Here is a 22,033-nt window from a genome sequence, read left to right on the forward strand (position 1 = left end):
TATAGCAATGTAACATTATTGATCTATCAGTTTTCCTAGCTAATTCCCTACTTTTCACACGGACACAATATAAACAGCTCTACAGGCTTCACTGTCATGGTGCACAGTCAGTACACAACACTATGCTCATCATTTCTTAGCAGGATCAGGTGGTGACAGATGTCGCAGCATGGTCAGACAGCCAGGAAAGACCAGTCTACGGAGCTGAGGTGAATTATGCAGTATATTATAACAACCAGTGAATGGATACAAAGTTCCATCTTGAGTTGATGGGTAGGCTACAGTCTGGTATCTGGGATTAATGTTCATTTCAATTATTGAACCATAGATTCTATTCCTGGATAACATAATGTACACCAAGGTAATTATTTATCATGCCTCATCTGAGCAGGATTAAATGGTGACGGGGTCTCAGCAGGGTCAGGAAACCAGGGAAGACCAGTCTGTGACGGCACTGAGGTGAACTTTTACAGACGCAACGCTTTGTTCTCTCTGTGCAGCAAACACTGGAAAACCCAGAAGCTGTGTAACCTAGCATTTATAGCGGCTAAGAAATGCATTGCCATTAATTGGAAGGTTGGTTATCTTCCCACAATGTCACAATGGATGGCAGAAATGTCAAGTTATGTATCACTAGATTTGATTTATCACAAGATGAAAGGTATACTGTGCAACTTTCATAAGGTCTGAATGCTTATATGGAATACTGTATGACAAAAGGAGTCTGTATTGAAAACAAGCCCACGTCAGGGGAGATACCTATTTAGGCAATCCCTAGCTGCTGGGCTGCTCAGTCCTGGCCCTGGGGGTCTGCCGTACTGTTGGTTGTCACTCTGGCCTTGGCCTAACACACCTGAAACCAATAATTAATGTTTCACTAAGATCCTAAAGCTGAGTGAGGTGTGTTGGATTGAGGCGCTGCAGGGCAGTAGACCCTTAGGAGCAGGATGAGGCAATCCAGCTATATTGTGTGCAAGTAAAAAGAGCTCTACAGTACTATTAGGTCTATGATATGAATCACAGTGCCCTTCATAATTATTGGGACAGTGAATTTTTTTTTATTCCATACTCCAAAAGTTTGATTTGAAATAAAACAATGACTATGAAGTTAAAGTGCAAATTGTAATTTGAGGGTAGAAATTATAGCACTTTTTGTACATAGTCCCCCATTTTAGGGGACCAAAAGTATTGGGAGACATTCACTTTATGTATATCAATGTGGTAAAAAGTTAAGTATTTGGTCCCACATTCATAGCACGTAATGACTACATCAAGCATGTGACTACAAATTTGTTGGATGCATTTGCTGTTTGCTTTGATTGTATTTCAGATTATTTTGTGCCAAATAGAAATGAATGGTAAATAATGTATTGTGTCCTTTTGGAGTCACTTTTATTGTAAATAAGAATAGATTATGTTTCTAAACACTTCTACATTACTGAGGATGCCACCATGATTAGGAATAATCCTGAATGAATCGTGAATAATAATGAGTGAGAAAGTTACAGACACACAAATATCATACCCCCAAGACATGCTAACCTTTCACCATTACAATAAGGGGGGGGGGGGGTTAGCATTTATGGGGGGTATTACATTTACATTTTAGTCATTTAGCAGACGCTCTTATCCAGAGCGACTTACAGAGTGAATGCATACATTTCATACATTTTTCTCTCCGTACTGGTCCCCCGTGGGAATCGAACCCACAACCCTGGTGTTGCAAACACAATGCTCTACCGACTGAGCTACACAGGTATGATATTTGTGTGTCTATAACTTTCTCACTCATCATTATTCACGATTCATTTAGGATTGATTATCTATAATCATGGTAGGATCTTAATGTAGAAGTGTTAAGAAACATATACTATTCTATTTTATAATAAAAGTGGCCCCAAAAAGACCCCAAAAGAGTCATATTAGATTGTGAAGAAATGCAGGAAATTAGCTTTAGATGCCCCAAAAATTAGCTGTATCAGAATCCTTCATCAGGCTATTCAAGCAATGATCTGGTGAGCCAGCCAACGAACACACATCTGCCTGTGTGTTCGTTCGTCACTAGCGTGCACAAACCGTCTCCAGTCTCCATCAGCCTCTGGCACTGGCGGGCTCCACTCTGCTCTGAGTAGATTTTTTGGGATGATAATGTGTGCATTACACAAGCTGGAAATCACAGTGTGTAATCCACCGGGAGAGGTCTAACGGGGAACCAAGGAAAGCCCAGCCACAACCAAGAGAAAACCAACTGAAAACCCTGAGAGAAAAGTCTAGATCATAGATCAGTGCCGTCATAAGAGGGTGGGTGACACATGCACATTGGACTAACACATACAGCATATGGTTGGCTGCGACATGAAACTATAATTCCACGTGAGAACATCTTGTCCACCAGAGTCTTCTGACAGTCCATTCAATATCCACTGCGTGCCACGCCAGGCATTTAAAAGGCACACAATGCAGACAGACGTTCAAGTGCACAAACACATACTTTCTTCAAAGAAAAATCTGATCTGAATTACACTACTCTACTCATCTTCTCCCTCCCTCTCTCTATCTCGCTCTCTCTCTCTCCATGTTTAATCTGGACTTGATTGTGAATAGACTGCCAATCCAATATTCACAAAGGGTTTACATCCAGGGTGACATGAATATATTGCAGTGTGAAAATATTTGTTCATTCATTATGCACACTGTACCATTCCTACTGGGCACAGATGTCAATTCAGCGTCTATTCCTTGCTGGTGCCAAGTGAGGATCCACACAGTACCTAACAAAGATATTCAGTAAAATGTGTAGCTGAGAAGGTCAAGCAGCAGATTATCCTGTTTAGAAACAGGGGTGGGATATGGTGGGGATACGGTCATTTCACTTCTACAAACTAAAGACCATTTATCAGACTGTGGTAAATGGCGTGTGTTCCAAATGTCCGTGCGTGGCTGATTGTTTTCACTGTTCTTTCCACTGCCAGGCTGGAACACAGTGACATTGATATTTCATCACTCATCCCTAACATATTTTCAACACTGGGACCGGAGGGCGAGTTACGGGGGTCAGGTGGGGTGTGGTGGTAGAGGGGGATGGACAGGGTTGTTTTTGAGAGCAGGGCAAACAGCCCAGCCAATAGGCTCGCAGCAGCCTCGAGTCTCGATCAATGAGGGGGGTGGGGAACGGAGACCGATAGACAAGGAGAAGGCGAGAGAGAGAGAGAAAGAGAGGGGGTGGAGGGAGAGAAGAGGGAGGGGCGGACTCTTCACCAACTGTGACAGGAGAGACAGGTTGGGAAGTCGCCGACTCAGGCAGGGGTCACTGCGTTCAGCTAGTAAATAAGTCATTTGCTCCAAACGCATTCCAAGGCTCCACCTCACCCTCCCGCCCTCTGGTCCAAAGTCTCTTTTCGGGTATTCCTGGAGTTTCTGAGGCTGCTCTCTCTCTCTCTGCTCTCCAACGGTGTGTCAACATTTCCTGACGGACTGCCAGTGGAGGCTGTGGTCTTATTCAGTGTAGCGTGTTCGCTGCATATAGAAGAGGACGGGAGGAAGGCCAAATTAGCGGCTGCCTTGTCCCTAACAAAAACATAATTCCACTCACCACAGTAAATGAGCCCTGTGCTGGTGGACAATTCCTTCAGAAACCCAACACTGGAAAAGAGGGTGTTCCCATTCAGTCATGGCTAGAAATGTACTACTACACCAAAATAATCCTTGCATCCAAACAAGCCAGTCAGTAGTATATGCAGATTAATACACCCTGCCTGAAGCAATGCAGAATCTGGCCGTGGCGCCATCTGCCTCGGCTTTTGCTAATCACCTCAACCAGATGGGTTAGTAGCAGATCTTTGAGGGAGGTTGTTTTCCTGCATAATAAATGTGAGCATCGCCGGCCCACTAACTGGAGTGGTTCAGAAATGAATATTTCTCTCTCTCTCTCTCTCTCTCTCTCTCTCTCTCTCTCTCTCTCTCTCTCTCTCTCTCTCTCTCTCTCTCTCTCTCTCTCTCTCTCTCTCTCTCTCTCTCTCTCTCTCTCTCTCTCTCTCTCTCTCTCTCTCTCTCTCTCTCTCTCTCTCTCTCTCTCCTCTCGGTTTTAAAATGGAAAGGATTTCAAGAAGAGCGTTTGATTAAATTGCCTATAGAGCCATTTGAAGATTCATGACTGCTCAGACTACTACACACAGTGCTACTGAACACTTCTCTAATAGGACCAAGTAGTGCCTCTGAAGGGCAAAGAGTCATTGATTTAAAACTTTGATATTGAGATCAGTCCAGAGTCCATTTGGCAGCCAGAAGGGACTGCAGATCTAGGTTAATAACCAGCAGGCCTGTCCTCGAAAACACTCATCAAGCAGCTTTGACAATTCATCGACAACAGGTGGGCATACTGAATGAACGGCACTTTAAAGGCAAAATGCGAATATCAGCACATCTGTTCTGAATGAAGTCTTCATAATTTAATTTGGGCTTTTGCCACGTTAGGGAAAATATGAGTGGTTATTCAAGGCTGCTGCACAACCCACTTTACTTGCCTGATGAATCTCCAAATTGAAGTCACTCCCAGTACCAGGTGAAAGCAACAGCAAAAATTGGTCTCACAGCCAGACTGCTGCTCTGAGCGTTCTAGGCAGAGGATGAGGACGTGTTCATTTCTCGTCTTCGAGCATAAATGTGATATACTGTAAACATAGGTCTAATTGTGATGAAGATTATAAATAATGAGATGCTGGAATATGGATGAGAGATGTTTGTTATTCTTAAACGCCTCACTACAGATATCACATCTGTACATTACGCAGACAGACAGGGTATAAATTGTTAATTCCTGAGCTTAGTAGCCCACTGCAATTCTGAGAAAGGAGGCTGAAGTAAACTATGTCTGAGCCAATGGCGAGAGGTTGAAGATGAGGAGAGTAGGACAGTAATATATAAGTAATAGTAATATATAATATATAGAGGCTATTCCAAGGAGATTTCTAAAGTGGTCGACCATGACAATTGTCTCACATAATGGTTTCCCATGGCAATCAGACTTTAAGATCTCGGCTGTAAACCTCTAGTCCAGAAATGAACTAGATGAACAATGGCCAACAACTTCCCACCTACATATTATAGGACATTTTTACACAAGTATTTTGTTCATTTTAGTGTCCTGAAGTAAACAAACTTCCATTTGCTGGAAAAAGGACTCTTCCTTTGTTGGCTGTTCGCCATTCCTCTCACAGCACTCCTGTTCCTATGAGTCGTGGCCGTATCCCAAGAGTTCCAAGAACATTTATCCCAAGAGTATCCTTTCAGTCCTCGGTCTCCAAAGCTCAGCAGGAATTTCGATGCATCAATAGAGGTCTTCAGCTTACGAGAACGCTTCCTTAAGATAACACAAGAGCTAAAAACATGAAACCCCAAAGGGAGGGAGACTTTATTTTTATTCATCTAACCATGTATTCGTTATTTTGATAAGACTTTTTGGCTAAGTAAAGAGTTCTATTGATGTGGATTTAGAAGCAAGCCGTTTTAATAAAAACAAGCAGCAAAAACAGCTCTAACTGTAACCAGCTCTCAAAGCTTGAGCATGACTGAGGTTCCATTCTCTCCAACTGTTCCAGCTCTTCTTAGCACCCGTCTGGTAGTCAATAATCCATTAACCTGCTACACATACTTCAATTATTTACAGTATAGAGTTCAGAGTGAACAAGGGCACTCCATACTTCAGTCTGTCTGAGCAGGGCCACAGGGTCCACAGGGGTCAGTGGGAAAGCTAAGTCCAGACCAACCACTGCCTGCCCTGCCCTGCCCAGAGGCTGCTCTGTCAGTTAAGGAGCCAGCTCACAAACAAACACACTGCCACTGCTGGCAAAGTTGTTTAGGCCTTGTGACCATTCTCATATTGCGGACCAGCTAATGCTACAAAGTGCATTCTGGGGGAACATTTGGGCAGTACGCGCATTCTCTTGTAGACATTTGCTCAATTTCACTCTATTTTTTGAATCCATTAGCTAGACATTGATATCATGTGCCTTCTCATGCTGAAGCCACTAGCCTCTTTTTCTGCGTACCTATGTAATGTAAAATCAGCAGCATCTACAGACAGTTTATTAAGAAAAAATGTTTTTTAGTTGCTTGTTTTCCTCCCAAACAAACACCCATTTAAAGCGCATAATTACTGCCTCTATTTGCATAAACCTTTCATAATGAGAGGTATAGGCAAGGGATTTAAAGGGTTTAAAGATATATACATGTATTTTTGTGAAAAAAAGCTATGGTTGCAGTCTATTTGTATACTACTTCCTTGTCCTGACTGAGGGTTTTGGATAACATTGCATTCAACAAATGTTTTCCTTTTCTATACATTTACAGTGCCTTCAGACACTATTGACTTTTTCCACATTTTGTTGTGTTACAGCCTGAATTTAAAATGGATAACATTTAGATTTGTTTTGTCACTGGCCTACACACAATACCCCATAATGTCAAAGTGGAATTATATTTTTCGAAATGTTTACAAATTAATAACATTTTTAAAGCTGAAATGTCTTGGGTCAATAAGTATTCAAAACCTTTGTTATGGCAAAGTTCAGGAATAAAGATTTGCTTAACAAGTCACATAATACCTTGCATGGATTCACTCTGTGTGCAATAATAGTGTTTAACATGATTTTATAATGACTACCTCATCTCTGTACCCCACACATACAATTATCTGTAAGGTCCCTCAGTCGAGCAGTGAATTCAACCACAAAGACCAGGGAGGCCTTCCAATGCTTAGCAAAGGTAGATGGGTAAAACATCTACAATAGCAGACATTGAATATCCCTTTGAGCATGGTGAAGTTATTATTACACTTTGGATCAATACACCCAGTCACTACAAAGATACAGGCGTCCTTCCTAACTCAGTTGCCAGAGAGGAAGTAAACCGCTCAGGGATTACACCATGAGGCCAATGGTGACTTTAAAACAGTTACAGAGTTTAATGGCTGGGATAGGAGAAAATTGAGAATGGATCAATAACATTGTAGTTACTCCACAATACTAACCTAATTGACAGAGGGAAAAGAAGCATGCATCCTGTTTGCAACAATCTCCGCACTGCTAAAGCTAACTCTCTCTCCTCTGCTCTCATACTTCTAGACCTATCTGCTGCCTTTGATACTGTGAACCATCAGATCCTCCTCTCCACCCTCTCCGAGTTGGGCATCTCCGGCGCGGCCCACGCTTGGATTGCGTCCTACCTGACAGGTCGCTCCTACCAAGTGGCGTGGCGAGAATCTGTCTCCGCACCATGCGCTCTCACCACTGGTGTCCCCCAGGGCTCTGTTCTAGGCCCTCTCCTATTCTTGCTATACACCAAGTCACTTGGCTCTGTCATATCCTCACATGGTCTCTCCTATCATTGCTATGCAGACGACACACAATTAATCTTCTCCTTTCCCCCTTCTGATAACCAGGCGGCGAATCGCATCTCTGCATGTCTGTCAGACATAGCAGTGTGGATGACGGATCACCAGCTCAAGCTGAACCTCGGCAAGACGGAGCTGCTCTTCCTCCCTGGGAAGGACTGCCCGTTCCATGATCTCGCCATCACGGTTGACAACTCCCTTGTGTCCTCCTCCCAGAGTGCTAAGAACCTTGGCGTGATCCTGGACAACACCCTGTCGTTCTCCACTAACATCAAGGCGGTGACCCGATCCTGTAGGTTCATGCTCTACAACATTCGCAGAGTACGACCCTGCCTCACACAGGAAGCGGTGCAGGTCCTAATCCAGGCACTTGTCATCTCCCGTCTGGATTACTGCAACTCGCTGTTGGCTGGGCTCCCTGCCTGTGCCATTAAACCCCTACAACTCATCCAGAACGCCGCAGCCCGTCTGGTGTTCAACCTTCCCAAGTTCTCTCACGTCACCCCGCTCCTCCGCTCTCTCCACTGGCTTACAGTTGAAGCTCGCATCCGCTACAAGACCATGGTGATTGCCTACGGAGCTGTGAAGGGAACAGCACCTCCATACCTTCAGGCTCTGATCAGGCCCTACACCCAAACAAGGGCACTGCGTTCATCCACCACTGGCCTGCTGGCCCCCCTACCTCTGAGGAAGCACAGTTCCCGCTCAGCCCAGTCAAAACTGTTCGCTGCTCTGGCACCCCAATGGTGGAACAAGCTCCCTCACGACGCCAGGACAGCGGAGTCAATCACCACCTTCCGGAGACACCTGAAACCCCACCTCTTTAAGGAATACCTAGGATAGGATAAAGTAATCCTTCTAACCCCCCCCCCCCCCCCCCCCCTTAAAATATTTAGATGCACTATTGTAAAGTGGTTGTTCCACTGGATATCATAAGGTGAATGCACCATTTTGTAAGTCGCTCTGGATAAGAGCGTCTGCTAAATGACTTAAATGTAAATGTAAATGTAAGGCATTAAAGTAATACTGCAAAAAAATGTGGCAAAGCAATTCACTTTTTATCCTGAATACAAAGTGTTAAGTTTGGGGAAAATCCAACACAAGACATTACTTAGTATTACTCTCCATATTTTCAAGCATAGCGGTGGCTGCAACATGTAATGGGTATGCTTGTAATCGTTAAGGACTGGCGAGTTTTTCAGGATAAAAAATAAATGTAACAGAGCTAAACAGCTTCAGTCTACTTTCCACCAGACACTGGGTGGGGAATTCACCTTTCAGCAGGACAATAACCTACAACACAATGCCAAATCTACACTGGAGTTGCTTACCAAGAAGATAGTGAATGTACATTTAAGACCTGAAAATCGTTGTCTAGCAATGATCAACAACAAATTTGATAGAGGTTGAAGAATCCAGGTGTGGAAAGCTCTTAGAGATTTACCCAGAAAAACCCACAGCTGTAATCGCTGCCAAAGGTGATTCTAACATGTATTGATTCTAACATGTGGTTGAATAGTTATCTAATCACCATATATTCATGTTTTATTTTTCATATTTGTTTTAACAAATGCAAAAAATGGCAATGCAATCCATTTTAATTCCACTTTGTAGCACAATTTTTTGCTGTTGAAAAAGTCAAGGGGTATGAATACTTTCTGAAGGCACTGTAGGCTACTACGTCACATTCCTCTGGGATTTGATCTGTTAACCTATAATGTCCATCAGTCTATGAACAATACACTACTATGCTTTTGATTATAACCATACACTGCTTTGGGGCACCGCAACATAACCTACCACTACAGTATAACGTCAAACCCCTATATAGCCTCTACATGTATGTACTCTCTGCATCACTGCAATGCTAAATGCCAGACTGACATGACAAATCCATTTCTGTCTGCAGGGCAGTGAACTCAAAACATGCTGGTGTCAGGGGAATCACTCCGACTGCAGGGAAGCACAACAACCCCATGGAAAAGGAATACAAGCTCCTGACAGTGGAACGAAAAAGCAACACAATCTGATCATGCGGATTAATAGATCAAACTAGCAGATTAATAGGTCAACTGAAACTTGCCTCTTTGTGTGTTTTTGTCGTCTGTGGTGGTTAACCTAATACAATGTCCTGTCTTGTCCGACGAGTGACTGTGATCCTGGGACAAGCTGGCAGGGAGCTGGACGTTCCTCCCCTCCCCTCTGGCTCTGCCAGCAGTGTATTAAAATAAATCTGTGCACAGGTCCCACCCCAGCATGTTCGCCAGACATTACCTTATACAAGGCTGGCTTCAGTGCATTCCTCTGTCTCCCCTAGCCTGTGAGCAGCTTTTAGCCCCCCTGCTGCCCCCGTCCTCACCCATCCCTTCACCCTGGTGTGGTTCTGTCTCTGTGTGTACATGATCTCACATGACTCAACAAAACTCTGGGCCTGGAGAGGGCTGTCCAGAGCCTTTCCCAGGAGGACGAAGAATGCTCTGCCCTCGATTTGGCTCAAATTACCCGCTTGTCAAGCCTGATGAATTTGGCTAAAATGAAAGAAAGCGGAACCCATGACAGGCGGATGAATGAACACAGCGGTCCCCCCTGATAACTGGCCGCCCAGTTCCCCCCGCGCCACGCAGCGTCTCCGGGAGGACCCGCTCAGCTCGGAACAAAGATGTTCTAATGCTGGGCACAGCTCAGAGTGCTGAGAGCATTCCAACAACAAACATTCCCCTTTTCTCAACAGAGGAGAGTACTGAAAGAGAAAGTGTGGGGGGGGGAGTAGCAGAATGAATACATGATGAGCCAAAGTGAGAGGGAATTCCTGTGCTTTCACTCACTCTCCCCATTTGCCCCTCCTGTAAACATTCCCACTCCAAATTTATAAAAGAGACATCACTCCAAAACAGAGCAGCAAACTCAGAGCCAGCCTCCAGAATCCAACCGAAACAAACATGAACACAGCAGATAGACAGGCCAGACTTTCCCTGGGCTCTGAGTGAGAACTGAAGTCCCCCCAATCCGGCCATCAATCGGAACAGTCTTAAGTGTGAGGAGTAGCGGTCCTGGCGCTGATCAAGAGACTTAAGTGCTGCTAATGCAATGAGGAATGTCCTGACGTGGAGCTCCTTTAAATAATTTCATAGCTGTTTACCGTATATGTTCAGCTCCTATGAGGTCTGCACGGGTGTTCCAGACTGCCATCTGGTTTCTATCTGGAAGTGCAGATGCAGTGACAACGCTGGTAGTGGCACAGGCTGTGAAATGAGTGCATTTTCAGCTTTGCAACAGGTCAGTCCCGGATGTCGGGTTCTCCTCGCACAGCAAACACACACGCACACAGTCACAAGATGGATTGTTGTGACGAGATTCTACCTCATCTCGCCTCACAGGCCAGGCTAACCAAGAACATCCTGAAATATCATCCTCACCTAACAAAATACCAAAATGGCAAGAGGCGATAAGTGGCACAGTAGGTGTTAAAAATAGGCCTCTCTGGGATGGATACAGAAGTTTTTTTTCTTCTGGCATTTACACTCTTGCGTGGTGACTCTTGCGTGGTGACTATGTAGCTTAGGGAGAATGTCACAGCACCGCTGATACAAATGGTGCACTCCAGACAAGATGTTGAACAACAACCACTGAAAACATAGTGTCCGTCTGTCTGAGAGGCTCGGCTTCCAACGAGAACAACAAAAACAAAAACCATTCTCACAAATGCCTTTGTCTCGCTGATACAAAGTGTTCCACAATGTCTAAATGGGGCTAATGTTATCTGTGAGGCATAGACAACCCTGAAAAGACCTGGGATCTTACCTTTTCAGATAGAGGTATTCTTTTTTTTTTATGCCAGTGCTGCTATACATGACATCTTACCATGTTAAGGATCATGAAAACATTACATCATGCCAGAAAAATCCAAGTGAGAAATCAAACCTTGACAAGTGCAGTTTACTGCACATGAATCAATGCCTTCTGAAGGAAAGGGAAGACAAGAGGGAGAGAGAATCCCTGAAAGCCGTTTGTTTAGCAGGAGACTTGATTCAATAGATCAGACATCAGAATCACACTCCGGAGGTCTAGTTCCGAGCTTATTCTCCAACCCGTAAACGATGAGCACTGACTCATGTTATAGTACGAGCCATCTCTTCTGCGTAAAACAATGAAATATAAAAATTCAAATGTTGCTACACTCTTGGTTTTAAAGAGGGAACTGAGTGTTTCCATTCATTTTATCTCACAATATTGTAACTTTAAATGATCCTACTTATCATTATTTTGTACTGCATACAGTGATATTTGGAATTAATACAACTTTATTTGAACTACTTTGTCCTTCTCAAATTGAAGTCGGTTATAAAATGCATTTGTTCTCATACAACTGATTGATTCAAAGATATTCCAGATGTATAAAGTGGCATCATATCTCCCTCTCAGTGTCATACCTACATGCAACATGCCTCAGAGTGACACAAACAATGGCCTCTTTCACTGCCTTCCCCCATGCTGGATGAGAAGAGGTGCACCATGGGAGCCAGACTGCTTGCTTGTAGTGCATGTGGATAATCGTGAGACATTCAAGGAATCCAAGCATTGGTGAATGTCCCTTTAACTCACAGGCATCTGCTCTTGAACTATATGGTTCAATTAGCCCCCCCCAAAAGGTTGCTTTGGAAGGTAGGCATCATGGAATTAAAAAAAATGAATCAGGACATTTGGGTTGAGACAGACCTTGCCACTGATCCTAAGGCACTAGCATGTACTCTGAGCAGGTCTTAGCCATGTTACATAGCTGCCTATGAGGCCCTCCATGTGGTCCGGGGCTAAGCGATCTTATGGGTTGTACTCCTACTATAATTAACCATTAGCATTAGCTCTAAGCTACAAACCTTGTATATGAGACTAACAGCAGTGAGACACAATGATCCACTGTACACACTTTGCCCTTATTTTACAACACATACATTCAATGGGATCTTATATTGGAATTGAAACATTAAAAAAGAGTGAATTGGGAAAAGTATATGAATTAATTGTTGTTTCTGTTGATTGTTTCTACATAAATTTGGCTACGGCCAAAATTCTAGCACCTGCAGAGGAAGTCACAAAAGGAAGCTTTATTTCCGTAGCAATTTTTTTTAAATAAATTGATTCGCTTAAATATATTTAGTCTGGCTGAAAATGTGTTGCAGTGAACTCTGTCAACTAACAGTTGACAACACAGTTCAACTTGGGGTATAATTCCTAGAGACTACAATCATCTGACTCCAAGGCTTTCTTAAAGAGTTTTGTGGCTCAACGTATTTCCTCCCAGCTTTGCCGTAAACCAGGGCTCCGTGAATTAGGTTGAGATAGACCTGTCTATTTTCTTCTGTTTCTTCTGATATGGTCCATAAGCTAAGCAACTGAGGACATCTTTCTTGCTATGCAGTTCAAAAACACGGGGAAAAGTAAACCCAAAGAAACGTATTTCTAGCAAGTAACATGTGCTGATGAATATGACTTTATAAACATAATACTACATAACTGGTAAAAAATCTATAGATGTTATTGTCAAAGTAGCAATAAAAAGTAGCCTTTGTGACCACAAAAACACTTTGCTGTATAACATGAAAACAGCTTCCTTGACAACATAAATGTTACGTTGAGAACATCAGTTACTTACAGGTTTGTCGTCCATGGTGTTAGTAATCAGTAACAAGTCATTCACCAGCAGCAGTGACTCTATAACACCAGTCGTACTGCTATGTAAAGGTGTTATGCCAGTCATTTGATTGGCAGCTCAGGGGTCTGTAGTGTGGGCTTCATGTATCTCTCTCACACAAACACACACACACACACACACACACACACACACCACACAACTCCTCGTAGTAGCACTTCCCATTGGCTTATGGCCCAGACCAATGACAAAGACTCACAACCAAATATGTGTGATGTCAATCTAACTATCCATCTTATCACAACTGAAATAAAACATTCCTAACACAAGCGCACATAAAGGTCACGAAGCACAGATGTGTCTACGTAGTTTATGTTACACCACAATTTACCCTTCAAAGAAAAATCGGATCAAATCTCTACCATCATCACATTATAACAACAAAAGATCTGAACTGCCAACAATTCTAACTTTGATGTCCACCAAAGAGGCGGCAAATCAAATTGAAGAAGCTTGTAAACCGCAATACTACTCTATAAACTTGAACATGGTTGACTGTGCATGATAATCAAACCACTGAACCAAGAAAGGTGCTTAAGAGCTGAAAACGTATAGTAGTACGGCGTAGTTTACTGGGGCTCAGTCACTGGATTGATAGCAATCTATTGATGAATCACACTGACTTTACGAGGCTTCATAACTACTCATTACCCTGTTCAAACAGATGACGCAACGCCAAATATGAATACAGTAAGAGAACGCTAAACTAACCTAAAAGTGGATGCTAATTATGATTAGGACTAATTTGCTTCCTCCCCTCCAAATACAGTCTCTGAATGTAAGATGAAAGAGATGGGGCGCAACAGTAATCCATCTTAACGCCAGCTACTAAAGCCTTTCATGCAGGCGGCACTATCGATCCAGATTCTCTCTGTCGGTGATGGAAAAAAACACGGCAAGAGGAGCTATTGTCTCGAGAACGAGTGAGAGAAAAGAGCAAACGCTATTGACGTGGCCATAGATACAACTGAGAATTGATTATACTACACAATTATCAAGCTAATTCATCTAAAACTATCACCCTTTGTGTTCAAAGTAGTGCTGAGCAATTAGTGCTTTTTGAAGTCGGTTCGGTTTCGGTTCGAGAATTTTTTTAAATTATCACGGATTTTGATTTTGGGTTTGGATAATTATTTTAGACATTAAATGCAATATGTGGGTTGAATGCTGTGATTGCCTGTCTATCAAACCATAGAGAAGAAATACAATACTATGGTTTTTGAAACATCTCTCTAGATAAAACTCATTTTCTTCAGTTGTAGGTGTATTAGAAATGTGTAAATGCCTCAAAATGATATACTTGATTTTGTAAAGCATGATTGGGTAAATACAGAGTGCAGGTCAAAAACAAGTTCTCGAGACATGTACACTACCATTCAAAAGTTTGTAGTCGCTTAGAAATGTCCTTGTTTTTGAAAGAAAAGTACATGTTTTGTTGATTAAAATAACTTCAAATTGATCAGAAATGCAGTGTAGGCATTATTAATGTTCTAAATGACTATTGTATCTGGAAACGGCAGATTTTCTATGGAATATCTACATAGGCATACAGAGGCACTCTAATGTACTTGTCCTTGTTGCTGATAATGGGCCTCTGTACGCCTGTGTAGATATTCCAATAAAAATCAGCCGTTTCCAGCTACAACAGTCATTTACAACTTTAACAACAATGTCTACACTGCATTTCTGATCAATTTGATGTCATTTTAATGGACAAAAAATGTGCTTTTCTTTCAACAACAAGGACATTTCTAAGTGACCCCAAACTCTTGAACAGTAGTGTATGTAGATAAATACATGAACATTTATTAATTGTGTGGACTAAAAGAGACTCAAAAGGGAACATCAAATTTGTAACAATGGGGTGGTTTTCCAAGCAACATCCTTCAACATCCTATTTTATCTAAAACATGCATACATCAAAGACCCACCACCAGATTTTACAGTAGGTATGGGGTTCTTTTATGCTCATGCATTCTTATTTCGACGTCAAACCCAACACTGTTGTGCGTGGCCAAAGAATTCTATTGTCATGTCATCTAACAAATGTAAACGCCTGGGACTTCGTGTATAAATGTTGCGAACACACAAAGTATGCCACAAAACATGCGTGTGCCAGTTTTTCCACATAGAAGTTAGTATTTATAAAAACTGAACTTGACGTGAGAATGTGCTTATCCTCCGGCAAACTTCAGACCATGCGTACGCACAGTTTGTACTGGTTGAAGTATTGCACTGCAAGAAGGCAAAAGTAGCCTCGTAGCCTTGTACAAACGGGGAATGTATGATGACACTCTTATTCATAACAAAAAAAAACAGGTAGCTAAATATAATAACAAGATGCAATCATTTGCCGTTAGTGAGAAGAGCGAAAATAATTTTAAATAGGCATTTGGGATTTTGGGATTTTGGTATTTGGTATTTTATTAGGATCCCTATTAGCTGTTGCGAAAGCAGCAGCTACTCTTCCTAGGGTCCACACAAAACATGAAACGTGACATAATACAGAACATTAATAGACAAGAACAGCTCAACGACAGAACTACATCAATTTGAAAAAAGCCCACGAAGCCTACATATCAATAAACACACACAAACTATACTGAACAAAAATATAAAAGCAACATGTAAAGTGTTGGTCTCATGTTTCATGAGCTGAAATAAAAGATCCCAGAAATGTTCCATATGCACAAAAATATTATTTCTCTCAAATGTTAGTGAGCATTTCTCCTTTTCCAGTGATGTGAAATCCATAGATTAGGGCCTAATGAAATTATTTCAAATGACTGATTTCCTAATATGAACTTTAATTATGTAAAATCTTTTAAATTGTTGCATGTTGCATTTATATTTTTGTTCAGTATATTTAGGTCAAATAGGCATCTACAGTGAACTCCAAGAGTATTGGGACAGTGACACGTTTGTTGTTGTTTTGGCTCTGTACTCCAGCACTTTGGATTTGAAATGATACAATATGAGGTTAAAGTGCAGACGCTCAGCTTTAAGTTGAGGGTATTTTCATTAATATCGGGTGAACCATTTAGAAATTACAGCGCTTTCTGTACATTGTCTCCCCATTTTAGGGGACCATGGGACTTTAATGTATATTAAAGAAGGTCAAAGTTAAGTATTTGGTCCCATATTCATAGCACGCAATTTACTCTACAAACTTGTTGGATGCATTCGCTGTTTATTTTGGTTGTGTTTCAGATTACTTTGTGCCTAATAAAAATGAATGGTAAATAATGCATTGTGTAATTTTGGAGTACTTTTATTGTAAATAAGAATAGAATATGTTTCTAAACACGTCTACATTAATGTGGATGCTACCATGATTACGGATAATCATGAATGAATTGTGAATTTTATTTTTTTATTTTTTATTTTTTTTCAAGTCAGTTAAGAACAAATTCTTATTTACAATGACAGCCTAGGAACAGTGGGTTAACTGCCTTGGTCAGGGTCAGAACGACAGATTTCTACCTTGTCAGCTTGGGGATTCGATCTAGCAACCTTTCGGTTACTGACCCAACACTCTAACCACCTGCCGCCCCTGCCAAATAATGAGTGAGACGCACAAATATAATACCACCCCCAAAAATGATAACCTCCCCTGTTATTGTAATGGTGAAAGGTTAGCATGTCTTGGGGGTATGATATTTGTGCGTCTGTAACTTTCTCAATGATCATTATTGAGAATTCTTGGTTCAGTCAATTCATATTTCAGCAATACGGTTCGAGGGGGTGTGGTATATTGGCCATATATCACAAACCCCCGAGGTGCCTTATTGCTATTATGAACTGGTTACCAACGTAATTAGAGCAGTTCAAATAAATGTTTTGTTGTACCCGTGGTATACAGTCTGATATACCATGACTGTCAGCCAATCAGCATTCAGGGCTCGAACCACCCAGTTTATAATGCAGCTTATAGGATGGTAATACAGAGTGACAAGTAGCCACGTTAGGAATACTCTGTACAGGAAGAGCTACATTCCAAATGTCAAACTTCATTGTGGATTTTACTGAGCCATACTTGAATGTTTTCCATTCCACAAGTGTGCAAAACTAAATGGAAAATCCATCCCTTTTATCCGTGGTTTTAACTTTCACTCTCTCTTTTAAAACACGCACTATTTTAAATGGTAAATATTCATATTTAATAATACTAGCAAAATTGTAATTGTATATTTTTTGCTATTATTTTTCTTTATGGGAGAGTTGAATGTTCTGTTCCGAATGTGTTTTCTTCGCTACACTTTTGTTTTCTATTATCGAGAAAACACACCATATACAAGAAACAGGCACAACTAGCCACACCACCACACAAAGCTTCTCCACCAATGGCAGCCTATTGAGAGGCGGAGAGAGAGCTGCCACCGCAAGGCAAATCCTGTTGATCTGGTCGTGAGCCAACTGGTTTACAGTATTTCAACAGGAAGTGGGCACTACGCCCCTGCTCCTCCACGCCCACCTCCTCTCTTTCCGCCCTCCTCCCAACCACCTGTGCAAGTCTCACAGGATGAAGATCCCCAACACCCACCAGTCTCACAAACACTAGCTAGGTCTACAGCTGCACCATACCCAAAACCACACTACGTACGTGTTTGTGTACTTTTACACTCCACTGCTTCGATTTCAATGATTTCAATGAAAATATTGTTCTGTATTTTTAGAACTTGTATTTTAACCGTAAATAAAACACATTTCAAAAAAAAAAATTGAGTAACTAACAGTAACCGCATGATTCTAAATATGAAATGGTTATACTTGTATAACTGCAGGGGCAAATCAATGAAGTAGCCTACACATGAAAACAAATAAGGAGAAGTTCCATGAAGCTGATTCATAGATAATCATTATTATGTCCTGACTTGTTTATCTTGACCCTGGAGAAAGGGACTCATTCGATTTTTTTCCCCCCTCATTATTCATACAGCGTAAATCATCAGACACAGATGTTGGAGCTCTGTGTTAACATCCCCTCACACACACAGGGAATATTTTGTTTTTCGGGCGAGCCGTTCTGATATGCTAAGCAGTACTAATAAATACGTCTAGAAGGAATGGTGACCTTTGCCAAAGCCAAGGGTTACCTCAGAGTTCACGGTAATGGCTGACTTGCCCTGGGCCTGGGCCTGGCAGACAGACAACAACAGACTGCCACGGGATCATCCCAGCTCTCCCTCTATTCTCCCTCCCTCACTATAACAATGATCTCACTCCCCTTACCAGGACTCCACTGATTGTTTTAAATACCTTCCACTCTCGAATGCTTGAAAGACTGCTGCCTCTTTTTCCCCCCATCGACTAAGGAGAGAAACAGGAAAAGGGGGGAAACAAAATTACCTTGTCAGGAAACGTTGGGCCCTCTAGCCACCCTGGGACTCGGGTTCACTCAGGTATCAACCTATATTATTTGAAATGACCGACAACGACGACAAAACCCTTGTAATTTAATAAAGCTCAGTGAGAGAGAGAGAGAGAGAGAGAGAGAGAGAGAGAGAGAGAGAGAGAGAGAGAGAGAGAGAGAGAGAGAGAGAGAGAGAGAGAGCGCACATGGAAAAAATATCAAAATTTTTGCGGAAGAATTGTTGTTGGCGGGATTGTGAGGAATCCGATGATGACATGGGTTGCCAAGGTGAATGAAGTGAAGGAATACCTCAACACCTAATACCATATCTCTGGTGAAATGAAGATTACGGAAATATTCACAGTATGCCTGTGGACTGTTCATTTGAGATTTTGCAGGTCTGTTGCATCACTCAAATTACATTTTACAATATCATCTTTTTAGATTTGCACTTTTAACATTATCTATAATCAGAGAGGCAACAAAGACACCAAAGATAACCCTGAAGGAGCTGCAAAGCTCCACAGCAGAGATTGGAGTAACTGTCAATAGGACCACTTTAAGCCGTACACTCCACAAAGCTGGGCTTTATGGAAGAGTGGCCAGAAAAAAGCCATTGCTTAAAGAAAAAAATAAGCAAACACGTTTGGTGTTTGCCAAAAGGCACATGGGAGTCTCCCCAAACATATGGAAGAAGGTACTCTGGTTAGATGAGACTAAACTTGAGCTATTTGGCCATCAAGGAAAACGCTATGTCTGGCGCAAACCTAACACCTCTCATCACCCCGAGAACATCATCTCCACAGTGAAGCATGGTGGTGGCAGCATCATGCTGTGGGGATGTTTTTCATCTGCAGGGACTGGGAAACTGGTCAGAATTGAAGGAATGATGGATGGCGCTAAATACAGAGAAATTCTTGAGGGAAACCTGTTTCAATCTTCCAGAGATTTGAGACTGGGACTGAGGTTCACCTTCTAGCAGGACAATGCCCCTAAGCATACTGCTAAAGCAACACTCGAGTGGTTTAAGGGGAAACATTTAAATGTCTTGGAATGGCCTAGTCAAAGCCCAGACCTCAATCCAATTGAGAATCTGTGGTATGATTTATAGATTGCTGTACACCAACAGAACCCATCCAACTTGAAGGAGCTGGAGCAGTTTTGCCTTGAAGAATGGGCAAAAATCCCAGTGGCTAGATGTGCCAAGCTTATAGAGACATACATCAAGAGACTTGCAGCTGTGAATAGTGATGCATGTTCAAGTTTTCCATTTTTTGTCTTATTTCTTGTTTGTTTCACAATAACAAAATATTTTGCATCTTCAAAGTGGTAGGCATGTTGTGTAAATCAAATGATACAAACTCCCCCAAAAAATCTATTTTAATTCCAGGTTGTAAGGCAACAAAATAGGAAAAATGCCAAGGGGGGTGAATACTTTCGCAAGCCACTGTATATTACGACAAAGCATGATGTTGACATGCAATAGTTGATGTGATTCATGTGTGCCTACTGTATGTCACAGGTTTGTGTAGACCCTGTAGACCCTGTGCAGAGATACAGCTCAACTCTACTTAAAGCCCACACATTAGCTTTCTGACACACCCTCGTCGACGAGCTGTACATTTCTCTGCACAACAATACGTCCTGTAATGCTGAACACCAGCAGAACAAAAGAGATTGTCACAGGGATAACAGCAAGGATATGACCTCAGGCTAAATAGGAAGACAACAGAACAGCATTCTTTTGTCTGACACGGTGTCAGGCTGTGGCCCAACACGATAAGTTAGCGTCAGACAGAGATAGAGGGTAACCTTTACAAATAGAGTAGCCCTCGCAGACTCATGCTTTCAAACTACTTAAGAGGAAAGCATTAGCAGTGTAAAACAAGTAGTGAATAAGGACGCATTGGGTAAGTTAGAGACAGGCAGACGAGTGATTAATAAAACGTCTAAATACCGTAAAATCGGACTGTTTGAGCCCCTCTGCTCCACTAGGAGCTGAAAGGAATAGGTCAAGGAAGGCAGTGTGAGTTGGTTGGTTTAGCAATGGGAGGTTGACTGGGTGGATGTGTGAGTGGTCGGTCATTGGTCAGAGGGGCTCCGGTTGTTCGCCTCCACATTTGACTCAGCAGCTGCAGATGGAAAATGCTGACAGGCGGGAGGCGATGGCTCTAAATTTAACTAGGAGGAGATTACTTATATGATCTATTGAGTTCCCCATACACAACACAGACGCCCTGCAGACAAAATCCTGCCTCAAATTCACAGCAAAACAGCCCTAATTTGATAAGGTGTGTAACATGCATGTCATCACCACTATGAGAGGAGGGCCCTCAAGGGAGTAGACAACACCTGGAACAGAACTGGGTGTTTTGCGTTGCTCTAAATATAGAACAGGCATCTTAGGAACACTAACAAAGGCTTAGGAAACGAAACAAAATGCAGACAGGGATTTGTCATCTAAATTATACAACTACTCACATGGCACACCGGTGCATTTGCTCTTTGGCCCTTCCTTAGCTGGATGTGGTTCTGGTAAAGAACCGATGCCTGCCTGGTTGGACTGTAACTGTGCTGCTGACACAGTCAGACAAATAGGCCCAGCTGAGGCTCTTGATGTGGTTCCTATGCCGCCATTTTCCGAGTCAACTACAGAAAAAAAATGACTTGCATCACGTACGTCACTCAAGTCCTCTGACGCTTAAAGAGGAGAGGACCACACACAGTGGCAGGGCTGGTGAAAACATGCACAGCCTACATTTAAATGCTCCAGTTTAAAACATGTAGCCATGCACTCTCACGTGATACCATAAGAAGATATACAAATGAGTAAATGTACAGGAAAAATAATGGTGTGAAAACATAATTAAAACGGACATTGACAGTGACACTAGGCTATGAATGCCATTGCTAAACATCTACAAGTGGAACTGAAAAAGGGGTTTCATTTCAATGGAACTGGACAGGAAATGCAGGTGTTGGTATTGACTTCCCATTTAAGAAGCACACTGGTATCCCATCACCAATACAACAACAGTTGTACTGTCAAGCAGGAGCTGAAAGGGACTCCTTTGGCATGATACTCACGCCTTTGCCCTCAGATAAGAGCTGATTATTGAGGCTCTTCAGTGACACTTGAGGCTGAGAGCACTGCAAGCCCACTCCTTGGCATAGTCTTGTCTCTCTCACCAGAGAGCGCGAGAGCACTCCTATGCTGGCGCCCTTTCTGTGAGGGGCTCACCGTGTCCAAATGGCAGCTGTGCCGGCTTTACCACAACCGCTCATCATACTCCCCCAGCCCTCTCTACGCTTCACAAAGGAAAGAGGATCCAGCAATGTGAGGAGGACACTTCCAAGCACACAGCACCTCCAAGCACACAGCCGTGCCGAGCGCCCATTAGGGGAAGTGATCAAACATGGTGGCGTCTTCCAATGAACTTCTGAACAAAGACATCACTGCAAAGTGATCTGAATGGCCTCATTACTACTTCTCCTTGAATGATTCACTTCATTGGATGTCTATTATTTTACGTGACTAGTGGTTCCATCATCGACCCTAGTCTCTGTTGTTTTCACTTAAGCC

The 22,033-nt window shown here is 42.3% G+C and overlaps 1 protein-coding gene across 2 annotated transcripts in view; it reads right to left on the reverse strand.

Moving 5' to 3' along the window:
• LOC106607718 (transcription regulator protein BACH2) overlaps positions 1-22,033 on the reverse strand; it is a 104,793-nt gene that overhangs the window by 76,284 nt on the left and 6,476 nt on the right. Inside the window, exon 1 of one of the 2 annotated variants that reach the window (XM_014204973.3) lies at positions 13,041-13,439. The exons of the other annotated variant lie outside the window; for it this stretch is intronic. Coding sequence (XP_014060448.1) covers positions 13,041-13,145 — 105 coding nt within the window. The 5' untranslated portion in view covers positions 13,146-13,439. Of the gene's footprint in view, positions 1-13,040; positions 13,440-22,033 lie in introns of those variants that run through there. 2 annotated transcript variants of the gene reach the window in all.

This window comes from Salmo salar, chromosome 06, assembly GCF_965601325.2.
Source record: "Salmo salar chromosome 06, fSalSal1, whole genome shotgun sequence".
Taxonomy (NCBI): Eukaryota; Metazoa; Chordata; class Actinopteri; order Salmoniformes; family Salmonidae; genus Salmo; species Salmo salar.